At 44.0% G+C, this 13,223-nt stretch overlaps 1 protein-coding gene across 5 annotated transcripts in view; it reads right to left on the bottom strand.

Annotated features, from left to right (window-relative positions):
• Window positions 1–425: 425 nt before the first annotated feature.
• The window catches only part of AGTPBP1 (ATP/GTP binding carboxypeptidase 1), a 198,390-nt gene continuing 185,592 nt past the window's right edge, over window positions 426–13,223 (bottom strand). For all 5 annotated transcript variants that reach the window (XM_088470094.1, XM_088470093.1, XM_088470092.1 and 2 more), the window contains one exon: window positions 426–947. In XM_088470094.1, coding sequence (XP_088326220.1) covers window positions 743–947 — 205 coding nt within the window. In that variant the 3' untranslated portion in view covers window positions 426–742. The remainder of the gene's footprint in view (window positions 948–13,223) is intronic.

Raw genomic sequence — 13,223 nt, 5'->3', positions numbered from 1 at the left:
ACAATTGGATAGTTAGGAGACAGGAAAGCATTGTTAACACTGTTAGATAACACATATAACAACAAATAAATGAAGTAAATCTTTAAACTGAGCTATATAGCAATTTAAACTTACATACACTATTTGTATTCTTAAAATACATGTACTGTGTACAGTACCTGTAATAACTCCACTTGTTTGAAAGAACTTGCTGAAATTTAAAAAACAAAAAAAAAGTTTTTTGGAAAAACAACATTCTGTAAAAGAAAAACAGTTTACAAATAGGTAGACTATCACAATTATATACGAGATATAAGTCGGAGAATGTGGAAACAAATATAAAGACAAGCAGCAGCGTAGTGCCTAAGCAGGAACTGCACACGACAATTTGTGAACTCCGTTTCCAAGCCTCTGAAATGTAAAAGTGCAATAATCAGCAGATAAAATTACACACAGAAGAATATGTTTATAGCAAGGAGTACTATGAACATTGTATAATTGAAAACACAGACAGTGACTTTTCGACCACCTGTACATATTCAAGATTGGAGAATTAGGTTGAAAGTATTCTTCTAGAAAGCCATGCAGTAGGAGAAGAATACATTATGCCACCACTATAATATATACCCCTCTCTGGGAGCAGGGTAATCCATGTGAAATCCATCAGAATGTCTTCTTAACACATTTATTTGTGTTGGGTTCAACTACTCCTATCTGATGCCAAATCTACCTTTCAATGCTTCCCTGCAAAACCCAAGCTTAGTTAACATTCCTTATGGTTGTGTACAGTTTCCAAGCAAGTTCGTGTGAGCTCAGAGTCTGAGAATCCTTCATCCTCCACAGCGGAGGGTTCAAAGAATGCAGCGGTGTCTGGTACATCGGGATCCACTTCATCATTGCTCTCAGCGCTGTAATCCACTTCTTCTAGGAAACGGGGCTCATCATCATCCAAAACATAGGTGGTTGGGCTGAAATAATAGCAATGAAAGGGTATTAAAATACTAAACATTTATGTAGTGTAATAGCCATGGCGATGAACTGAAGCTAAATCATAACTGATTTATTGTATTAAGATGGAAAACATTTTTTTATGCACTGAAATACCAGCTGACATAAACAGGTGCTGGTAGAGGTAAGCATCAGAGATTACAAAAAAGTGCTGGACATTATTCGCAGTGTGAGTGACAGGCAGGGAGTGTTTGGAGGAGGCAACGGCAAGTGGCATCTAAAAACGCAGGCGTGTCTCAACCATTTCAAGGGCTTGTCACATACTGCATCTGCAACCCCGTACACAGGACACAGGGCTACGGCGTCTCAGTTACGGTGGCCATTCTGAGTGACCATAGACTCACTCGAGGAGTCGATGTTTGCCTGATCTGCTTCCGATATTACGTTATGTATACACAGTTGCAGATACCTGTGATGGCTCAGGTGGGGGTGTCAGTACAAGTACCTGCTGCTGTTGCATTTCCATATTTTTGCACATCCACAGCTACTAGAATCGCAGCTGCTGCAGCAATAGTGGACAACTCTGAATTAGGCTCTATCTAAAACGGGTTATACTTAAAAGGACAACTATGCTAATAATAAGTTCTAAATTAAACAATTATACCCACCACTCCTCACTTGCAATATGACATAGATCAAATGTCAAGAAAACAATCTACCATGTGGGAACCACTTTTCTTTGATTGTAATGATCATGGCAGTTTTCTCCTTGCAATATTTCTCACAATAATTTACAGAAAACCAGACACAAGGACAGCTACTAATCCAACATATTATTCTTTGACATGATAAGGTTGGGTTAAAGGTATATAGCATTTTGTTTGTACAGACAAAAATTGTTAATTATTATGTTCAATGCTCTAAGATATGTCACTAGTTGGCTGTTCTAGTGACTGCTACCTACACTTAGGGCCATTTCAGAATTAGGAACAAAAAGAAAGTACTTTGCACCTTGGTAAAACCATGTCATACTGCAGATGTGGATGCACAGAGATTTATATTTGGGAAGAGATGTGTACGAACTTAATTCTTTATGTCAGTGTAGAAACAAAGGTGCCCAGTATTTGTTCGCTCCTTTGAAAAGCAGACAGCATTTTCCCAGCATGCATTTGCACCCTTGAATTGCAAAATGGTTTATCCCAATAGTGCAAACTGCACCTTGTTTGCTCCTTTTTATTTGCTTTGAACTCTGAATCAGGTGCAGTGTTACTAGTAAAAAAAAAAAAAAAAGAACTAAGATGTAGATTGAACTGAAGCCTGCGGCTGAAGGCTTTACTTGGGGGAAAAGAAACAAGCTCTCTACATACACCCAGTTTCATTGCTCTCCTGTGGGGCTAGATAAACATATTTGCTGAGAAGCTTTAAGTGCTTCTAAATATTTCATCGGATAAGTATCTCAGGCAAGCTTCTTCAGTCTGCCACATCTTCATTCTTTTCCTAATCAAATAATATGCATTATATTGATCTAAAACATTGCACAGACGAGTTTTAAGCAATCCTAATATATTAACAGTAAGTCACTGACATAGCCACATCGAAAGATGAGAATAAGAGCATAGATGCATGATAGGCATTACCACCATATTGTGTAAAGGAGACCATTTATATGATAAGCAAGAGATCAATAGAATTCCAGCAGTTAAAAGTAACTTTATATTCTTTATCTCCTTTATATTTATATACCAAAAAATAAATACATAAATCATGGTTCAGTGTTCTTGATCTCTTGAAGGGGGAGATGTACTAAGCCGTGGGCAGATATAAAGTGGAGCGATAAAGTACCAACCAATCAGCTCCTAACGGTCACTTTACAGGTTGTATTTGAAAAATGAGTTAGGAGCGGATTGGTTGGTACTTGTTTCTTTCAACTTCATCTCTCTCCAAGGTTTGATACATTTACCTCAAAGTCTTTTATATACACCTGCTGTTATAGGGAACAAAGACTTAGGGCCAAATGTAATAGGGTGAGAGTATAGCAGTAAACGCTCACACTTTTTAACCTTGGCCAATGTAATAGAGTCCGAGAACATGCAAACTCATATGTTTTTAGACTAAAAAAACTTCTTCCCAGGTGATCACAGCGATGTGCCTCCAGCAAGTTCCTCGAACAGCACGGGGTCACCATCGACTTCTTAAATATGTGCTGGCTACAAAGTGCTGTGATTGCCTGGGATCTATGAGTTAATAGCTGCACAACCTCCTACATGGTTATACAGTGTCTGTGCAGAAACTTTATTGCTTTTTTTTTTTACTTTAACTCCAGCCCTCAAATGGGGGAGCCTGTAGCCCCTTGAGAACCATAGACAAATCCCACGGTGCCACTGATGGGACAAAGGGCTGCTTAACTCTGAGAACCCCCTGAAAAAAAATTCTAACATCCGGCAGAGAAACGAACCTTTGCTGAAACTAAACTGACAGTGCAGAAACCTACACTCTCAGGGTGGCCAGGCGGAGACCGAGGTCTAACCCAGCAGGAGAAAAGCAAGTACCCGGGAAATCCTAAAAACCTTAGGGTCTTACAGTCTGTAGGAATACCATTGACCAAAAGGAGTGCCAAACTCTGTAATTGATGCGGGCAGAGGAAGGCTTTCGCGCCCTAAGCATCTTCTGAAACACAGAGCTGGAGAAACCTTTGGCTCTTAAGATGAAAGACTCGAGCCACGCTGTCAAAGACAGATGAGATAAGTCCGGATGCAGGGAGGGACTCTGTGCTAACAGATCCTGCCATAGAGGAAGGGGAAACTGAGTGTCTATGGTAGATCCCGTATGTCGGTGAACCCATGGCGCCTGGGCAAAGCAGGAGCTACAGTTACTGCTGTGCCACCTTCCTGCTTGAATTTCCTGAGAACCCTTGCGAGGAAGGAAATTGGAGCAATTGAGGTAGACCAGCATGAAGTCCCACCTCACTGCCAGTGCATCCACAAAGGCGGCTGAGGGGTCCTGGACCCATAAGTGGGGACCTTGTGGTTGTAACGTGAGGCCATGAGGTCTACGTTTGATAGGCCCCATTTGTTCACCAGGAGTTGAAAAACCCCCGTGTGGAGAGCCCACTCTGGCGTGTATGTACTGGCAACTTAGGAAGTCCGCTTCCCAGTTGAGGACTCCCGGGATGAATATTGCTGAGATAGCCGAAAGATGACTTTTTATCCAGATCAGAATGTTTGCCACTTCCCTCATGGCTGCCTGACTTCGCATGCCTCCCTGAAGATTGAGAAAGGCTACTGTGGACGTGTAGTTGGACTGGACCTGGATCGGCCTGCCTTGGAGTAGGTCCTGTGCCAGGATGAGCGCTTTGTATACTGCACAAAGCTGCAGGATGTTTATGGGCAGGTGACTTTCCTGATTTGTGCATCTTCCCGGAAAGGTATGATGACCTGTCACCGCCCCCCATCCACAAAGACTGGTATCTGTGGTGAGGAGCACCCAATTTGGAATCCAGAATGGGCGACCCTTGGTCAGATGAGCCTTTTGTAGCCACCATGAGAGAGAGCGCCGAACCTCCAGAGTGAGAAGGATCTCCTGGGACCGGATTAGTAATACTGCCCATTCCCCCGGGAGAGAATCAATTGTTGCAGAGTATGCTGATTTATTCGATCTGGACATATACATTTCTCACTACTGCTTAACTGGATTATCCTTGTTTACAACAGTCCAACAAGTTCCTCTCATGCAGCCCATTTTATGTGAACATACTGCATGTTTTCAGGATTTACCATGCTACTTATTGTTTCCATTGTGCTGACCGTGAGCCACTACAGAGACCCCTTATATATATATATATATATATATATATATATATATATATATATATATATATGGGATCACACCAATTATACAATAGTTGATTCTCATTTGGAATTTGACCGCTACAGATTGCAATATCACTGATTCATATCCACAGTGTATATATTTTCTTTCTACAATAGAAGGCCTTCTATCCGGAACAAGCGTTACCCATTGCAACAATACTGTTATATATAGCTTTTTTTGTATCCATTTCTATGGCAAGTTCATACCTTGTCTCAATGTTTTTCATTTAGACTATTTTAGTGATTCTATGCCACTGCTTTCTCCTTTTTTACTCTTTTAACAGATATATATTATATATTATTATATATTATATTGTTATTTTTAGTACAATTGTGCAGACGATTAAATATCACTTATTAAAAATATTTGTGTTTATAATTTTTATGGATTTTTTTAATACGTTCTAATTGAGGTTTACACCATCCTTTCCATAGACACCCAGCGCAGATCATACTTAGTGTATTGTGAATCTCTTAACCCCCACAGGAGGTTTAATAGATCTGCGGCAGTCTGTCTTGAATTGGTAGATTTCCATATTGTTCCTTTGGAAGCGCATTGGATTTATACTACTTGTTCAATTGTTGCAAAGTCCTGGAGTGGAACTGAGCATATTCTACAATGTCGAAGGTGGATACCATTGACCTCAGGACCTGCATCGCTGATAGAATGGATACCCTTCGCTTGCGGAGCAACTTGCGCACTCGCAATAACAGGCCCAAAATCTTGTCCCCTGGCAGAAACACCCTTTGTGCCAGATAATCCAGAAGTGCCCGCAAATGAACCATCTGCTGTAATGGAGAAAGGGAGGATTTCTTCCAATTGATGATCCAGCCATGTGTTTGTAGGCAGGCAATGGTCAGTTGGAGATGGTGTTGTAAAACAGCTGGAGACTGTGCCAATATCAGGAGGTCATCCAAGTATGGCAGTATTCTGACTCCTTGACACCTGAGGTAGGCCGTCATAACCTCCATTATTTTGATGAAGACCCGAGGGGTCGTTGATAGACAAAGGGCAGTGCTTGAAATTGGTAATGTTGTTGCAGGACAGCAAACCGTAGAAAATGTTGGTGGGACGGTGTAATAGACACATACCGACACGCATCCTGAATGTCAAAATAATTAAAAGAAGAATCTCCATACAGAACTTGGGTACACTGATAAACTTGTTGAGTGTTTTCTGATTTAGAAAAGGGTGATGAGACCCATTTGGTTTCTGAATCAAAAACAGATTGGAATAATAACCCCTTCCTTGTTTAACCACAGAAACTGGGATTATCACCCCTGCCCACAACAGGGAGTAAATAGCTTCCTGGAGGGCCAACGCCTTGATAGAGTGTGATGGGGGAGTTGTACAAAAAAACTTCTGGGGAGGACGACCTCCGGAAGGTGATGGCATACCCCTGAGAGGCCACTTCTCGGACCCATGCGTCTGTTGTTGGTTGATGCCAGTAGTCCGCAAAATGAAGAAGTCGGCCTCCCACCCTGGGATCCCCCAGGAGGAGGCCCGTCCCATCAGGTGGAGGGCTTCTCGCCAGACTTGGCAGCTGCACGTCTGACCGGCCAGGACCTCTTAGTTTGCTGCTTGGTGGTCCTGCGAGAACTAGATGGTCTGGAGAAAGGCTGTCCTTTTGCTCTTCCCTGAGGGCAAAATGACCAAAAAGAGGACTGCCTAGACTTTGATGTAGCCGTTGATGGCAGACCTGCAGATTTTGAGGCCGCCAGAGTAGCCACTGTTTTAAGTTTTAACCAATTTTGCTCCAAAAAGTAGGTTTCCATAAAAAGGCAGGGATTCCAGAGCCTTCTTGTATCCCATATCTGTTTTCCAGGACCTTAACCAAAGGGTTATACGAGCAACAATCGAAGGTGCTGATGCTTTAGAAGCCAGGAGTCCAGCATCTATTGCAGCTTCTTCCATATAGGAGGCTGCTTCCCGTATGTAGGATATATAGGTCAGCTGTTCTCTGGAAGCATTTGGTAGAGTGTCTTCTAATGCCCCATCCATTCTTCACCAGCCTTGGATACACAGGCCGCAGCCCTAGCTGGCCGAGTAACAGCGCCAGAATGAAAACACTGATTTAAGACATGTTTCAAGTTTTCTATCTGTAAGATATTTTAGGGAAGACATAAGACAGTATAAGAAACATAGCATAAATGAGCATGAGCATCCACAGTAGGAGGGACTTCCCACTTCAGTAGGTGGGAAAGGATACAAAGATGCTAATCTTTTTGTAACACGGAACTGTTTATCGGGAGTACTCCATGCTTCTCCCATTAGTTCAGTGAGCTGCTCAGACTTCGGAAACTCAGCTTTTACCACCCTCTGGTGTTTAAACCCTGTAGCCTTAGGTCTATGAGCTGGCTCATCATCCTCTATATTTAGGATTGATTTGACTGCCCTCACCAAAGAAGGGACATCCACTGTAGAAGGATGGTCCTCCTCTCCTGAGATAGATCCTGGAGAAGAACCCGGCGCATCATCTGACTCCTCCGTTGATGCGTCAGAATCTACATGCTGAACAGACTAGCAAAATTATATCGTTCGCTTTGGCGCTTTAATAGCTACTGGTCTGTTCGTCTGCAACATATTTTGAAATGCAGCAGCTGTCTGAGCTGTACTCTGACTTGAGTGGGTCAAACTCCAGGAAGGATGTAAAGGGGGGCAAACAAAGCAAGCTGGAACTGCTGTGGGTATCCAATTATGGGAGGCAGCCGAACGGTCCACTAGTTGCGTCATAACCTGAGACAAGGACGACACCCAAGCTGGCTCCTATACAGGGGGTTGGTAGACTGGTCTGGTGAGGTGGTTCTTTATAACAAATGTAACACAAACCATCCTGTGTAAAGTCCTGAGGGACAAGCTCGCCAATCAGCTTTTACATGAAACCAGCACCGGGGGCCTCTGCTTCCAGTTTACCCTTATTCCTAGACATAACAAATAAGTGCAAATATGACTGCCTTCACAAGCAACAATAAATGTACAATTTGACACACACAAAAAAAATATTCCCCACAGACCTGTAGCAAAGGGTTGAGGAGAAATAGTAGTGATAGTTATACCTGTTATTAGAGAACATAAAGGCAGTAAAAGCAGTAACAACACAGCAAAGCTAGCAAAAGTCACATATAATGCATATACAATATACTTGCAATTAGCCCTGAATCAACTACTCAAAACACAAGGCTTAGTAGGATTTTGAGCCTGGCCTCTGGGAAGAGCTATACAAGGAGACTAGACCCAAAACCTCCCCGGGAGACTTAGGTTTAGGGTGTGGGAAGGGGAAGTTAGGTACCACTACTGGAGCTTAGGGGAGGGAGACGGAAGGGTTAGGTTACTTACCTTCACCTGTCAGGATTCTGCACCGTCAGACTAGCAGCATCAGGATTTCATACCCAACCCATGTGAATGCACTGACTTGTGATGTCTTCACACCTGCTGGACAAGCCAACCTGAGCTAATAATAGGGATAAATTAACATTTTATTGTACGTTGTTGTTCTAGCCTGTGATCTAAATCTTATGAAAATGGAACATGGGGACTGTGTCACGATACGATGCAAGAAGTTCCTCCGTGGAGGGTAGAGAACAGGGGGGTTCGGATGGCTAGAAGACAGCTAGGGAAGTGACAGACCTAGTTCCCTCAATAAAGGTCAAACCCAAGTGTTGGCTAGACCTGGTCAGAGGCGTGGGATTCTGGGACTGTGTTCCCGGGCTGGGCCTTGGACCTGTATTACTCAGCCCAGATGCTCAATGGAGGAGACTAGGTTTGATGAAGTTCCTCCGCATGAGAGGATGCAGAAGACTGGTAGAGGATTGATATAGCACGGGAGTTGCTTGATGCGGCTGGAAAGCCGTGCAATGGATGGTGGAAGCACGGCCTGCTAGGTGCGGCTAAGGAGCCGTAAGGTAAGGATGGCAGCAAGGGCTGCTGGTTGCGGCTAAGGAGCCGTAGAGTGACGGTGGTAGCTTGGGCGCTACTTGGAGCGGCTGGGTAGCCGTATGGAGACGGTGGTAGCGTGGAAGCTATTTGGAGCGGCTGGGTAGCCGTATGGAGATGGTGGTAGCAGTGGAAGCTACTTAGAGCGGCTACAACACCTATGGAGCGCAGTGGTGAGGCTCACTAGTTAAAATAGGGGACTTGTTGCACTGGCAACTAGTGAGAGGAATGAGGTTGCCTTTCATAGAGAGTGCTGGATGCTTACTGGCTGAAGGAGAAGGAGGAGCAAGACCATGGAGGAAAACCGCGTCACATGGGCAATCCAAAATGGCCGCGCCCATGCACCGGAGACCCGCGGTGGATCCACGTGTGAGATGCCGGGCCAGTGACTGAGGAGAAGATGCAGGCGCCGTCAAGAGACATGGAGAGCGATCACCTGCAGGTACAGGACGGCGGGGTAGCAGGCCACCGCGCCGCAGCGCTCTGAGAGGTAAGTGCCGGGGTCTGATTCTGGGGTCTCGGTGGTGAGCTGTGACAGATCTAGCCAGAGGCGCAGAGTCTAACCCACTCGGTGGTCTTCACCAGGGACCCCTCCAATTGGGGAGTGGGTTTTGCCGCACTGAGTGGGCAGGTCACAGCCCTCTAGCTAGGTGCCTGGGAGAGACGAGGAGACTAGAGAATGACACTGCAATAATGGGTGAAATTGTAACACTGGGAACAGGTTCAGGATGCAAATAGCTGTGCAGGGAACACAGATGAGTGAACTTATTATCCTCCGTGTACATTTCCAGTGTAACAACTGCAGGGAATTCAGCAGGAGAAATGAGACTTGGAACATAGGTAATCAGCTAAACAGCTGTGACATGAAACACAGGGAGTCATTGTAGAGTGCTGAACAGCAATCAGCAAGAAACTTGACACTGTGGTAAACAGCCTAGCAGCTAAAGCATGTACTGTAACCCAGGGATTTCAGTATAGAGAGCTGCTGCAAATAACACAGGTAGTAAACTTGATAGTAGATCCAGTCACAGAATAATAATCATTGCAGACTAGCTGTGTGATACACTGAGAAAAGCAACCTCGAGCCTGGAACAAACACTGGAATCACAGTCACTGGGAGAGCGAAGTTGAACAGCATCTTTCTGTTTCTGGATGAAACTATATACCCCTAGGTAGCTGGTCATTGGATCAGAGGATCAGCTGAGTGACCGCAGGGCTACCATTGAGGGAGACTAGTCAGATGATATGGACCAACATGGCTGCACCCATGCCCGCTACCACGGGAATCAGGACGCACACACGGAAGCCCTAGCAGACCCCAGGGAGAATACTCGGCCATCACTCACCTCCACTACCAGCGACTGAACACCTAAGCCCAAGGACGCTGGCGCAAAGGTGAGTAGCGGCCGATCCAAGGCCGCATCAGGACAGACTATCAGGATTGGACTCAGGGGCTCTTCTGCCAAAGGGCAGGAAGTCAGGGTACTAGGATGTGGAGAGCAGTAATCGAGGGGGTGGTATGCAAGACTTCCTTATCTAGATCCGAATGTTGGCGAGACTTGACCAAAGGCGCGGAGTCTAACTTACAGGGAGGTTTTTGCCAGTGACCTCTCCAATTGGGATTTGGGCTTCTGCTGCACCCAGTAAGCAGGTCGCGGCCCCTTGGTCAGGTATCCGGAACTAGCAGGAAGACTGGAGTATGCTCTGGAGAATACAGATGCAGGGAGTACTGGAGACTGGTACACAGACTGTGCACTGAGGTGTAGCTGATGTATCCAGACGCAGAGTAAGTACTGGAGTAAAAAACTGGGGACTGGCACACGGGCTGTGTACTGAGGTGCAGCTGAAGTATCCAGACGCAGGGTATCATCGGAGTATAATACTAGAGAAAATAGTTAGAAGACACGGGAGTAAACACTAGTAAATATTGCTGGGAACAATCACTCATAGATACAGCGTGGAGCATAGAACGATGTCACTGCAAACTGTCACTGGAAGTAGTGAAGTTGTTCAGGCAACTTCCTGTTCCTGGAGTCTGGCTATATACCTTTAGGTAGATGTGCATTGGAGGAGAGAGTCAGCTGAGCTGCCAAGGCTACCATTGGATGAGAGTCTGTTCAGGTGATACAAACAACACGGCTGTGCCCATGACTGCCGTCGCAGGAACTCCTATGAGGAGGATTGTGTGAAAGACACCTGGGTCCTAGGCAGAATACTCAGCGTGTCACCCGTTGCTGCATCAGGCATCTGACCGTACTGCTAGTCAGGGGAAGTCGGTATCACAGTGAGTAACAGCCAATCCCAGACTGAACCCTGACAAGGACCCCCTTGTATATGGCCATTTAACAAAGATGAAAAATATAATATTGCCCTAAAAAATGCTGACAGTATTAAATCGATTAGTTTTTACCTTCTTTATGGTTCCTTTGGCAAACAACGGTAATGTGGCAGTAAAAGCATACTACTATACCAAATTTGGATGCAAGATTGCAATTTCATATAGGGCAGGGTTACACTGGCTGCAGTTAAAGTGCCGATGGAGGGGATTCCGGTGGTCAGAATGCTAGCGCTGGAATCCCGACACCTGTCAGAATAAAGGCGCCGGTGAAATCCTGACGGTAAGTAGCAGGGTTGGAGGGAGGGTTAGCGTTGATACTAGAGGGGGTTTAGGCACTAGGGGGGGGGGAGGGGGAGGATTAGGTTTATGGTGTGGGGAAGGGGAGGTTAGATTTAGACACCGGGAAGGGAGGGTTAGGGGTAGGGAGAGGGTTAGGATACTGACCGACAAAGGGTCGGTATTCTAACCCAGTCGGGATGCCTGCATCTCATACCAATCCCAGGTTACACACATGGTTGTATGCAGTGACATCCAAGGAAGAGAGAGAGCCTAGCACTTGCAGGGTGTAACTGAATTCAATAAAGGGAGTCTTTCTTAACACATCTAAAACAAATTGAGGGAAAAAAATTAATCCATACATCACAACCAGTTCAGAGTTTATTCCTTGAACTAAACTTCTGTTCAGACCATCAAAATAGCATAGTTCCTGTCAATGTAGAGTACATAGGCTTCAAATGATGATTTGATCAATTTTGTCCACTCTTGCTAACAACTTCATAATGACTGCCCCCAAACTGAACCCTGATTGACCAAAATCTGAGCTGCATAACAGAAATCTATGGAGAATGTGTGACAAGTCATTGGTTCATTCTAGCGGGTTGGATGTGATGCCAATTTCCAAATAAATCTGAAACATTGGTTCACTTCGATCGGATCAAATCTGTGAAATTTTACACTTCTAGTTTCTTGCCACACTGCTTACTGACCTGAACCAATTGCAACCTACAGACCCTAATTTGCAGAAAGGACAGAAAATAAGAATCATAATTATTTCTCCAACAACCACATTTTTTGACCAGGTTTGTACAAGGTCAATAAAGAACAAGCTGTATGTACATTTAAACAGGTACCAGCCAATAGACAGTAAAATGATATACAAAATGCAGCAATTTAATCTCCAGTAATGTACTGTATGTTTGAAAGTGCTTTTACATTAAGTATGTTTTAATGCATTTTGCACATGCTTGCTTTTATTGCAAATAATAAGTCTTCTAAATGCATACTACACTCGTAAAAAACACCATAGTTAAATTGACAATTTTCTGGCTGAAGAATCATAGATTTTTAATAGAGTAATGCATAGCTGAATTTTTTTCTGTACTTAATTACGATGATATATTCACTTTCAGATTTGTAATCCAAAAGTTTTAGGCAGCTGTGGAAAAATGTTGCAAAGTAAGAGTGCTTTCAAAAATGGAAGTGTTAATAGTTTACTTTTTTTTATCAATTAACAAAATGCAAAGTGAATGAACAGAAGAGAAATCTAAATCAAATCAATGTTTGGTGTGACCACCCTTTGCCTTCAAAACAGCCTCAATTCTTCTAGGTACACTTGCACACAGTTTTTGAAGAAACTCAGCAGGGAGGTTGTTCCAAACATCTTTGAGAACTAAACACAGATCTTCTGTGGATGCAGGCTTGCTCAAATCTTCATGTAATCACAGACAGACTTGATGACATTGAGATTAGGGCGCTGTGGGGGCCCTTTCATCACTTACAAAACTCCATGTTCTTCTTTATGCTAAAGATAGTTCTTAATGACATTGGCTGTATTTTTTGGGTGTTTTTTTCCTGCTGCAGAACAAATTTGGAGCCAATCAGACACCTCCCTCATGGTATTGCATGATGGATAAGTACCTGCCTGTATTTCTCAGCATTTAGGATACCATTAATCCCAAAATCCATTTACTGAAATACAGCCCCAAATTTGCAAGGAACCTCCACCATGCTTCACTCTTTCCTGCAGACACTTATTATTGTACCACTCTCCAGCTCTTCGGCGAACAAACTGCCTCCTGTTATAGCCAAATATTAAAATGTTGACTCATCAGTCAAAAACACCTCCTGCCATTTTTCTGCACCCCAATTCCTATGT

This window comes from Taudactylus pleione, unplaced genomic scaffold (assembly GCF_031769625.1).
Source record: "Taudactylus pleione unplaced genomic scaffold, aTauple2 ptg000095l, whole genome shotgun sequence".
Taxonomy (NCBI): domain Eukaryota; kingdom Metazoa; phylum Chordata; class Amphibia; order Anura; family Myobatrachidae; genus Taudactylus; species Taudactylus pleione.
Note: the sequence above shows the minus strand (reverse complement) of the source record. Positions and strands in the feature narration are given on the sequence as shown.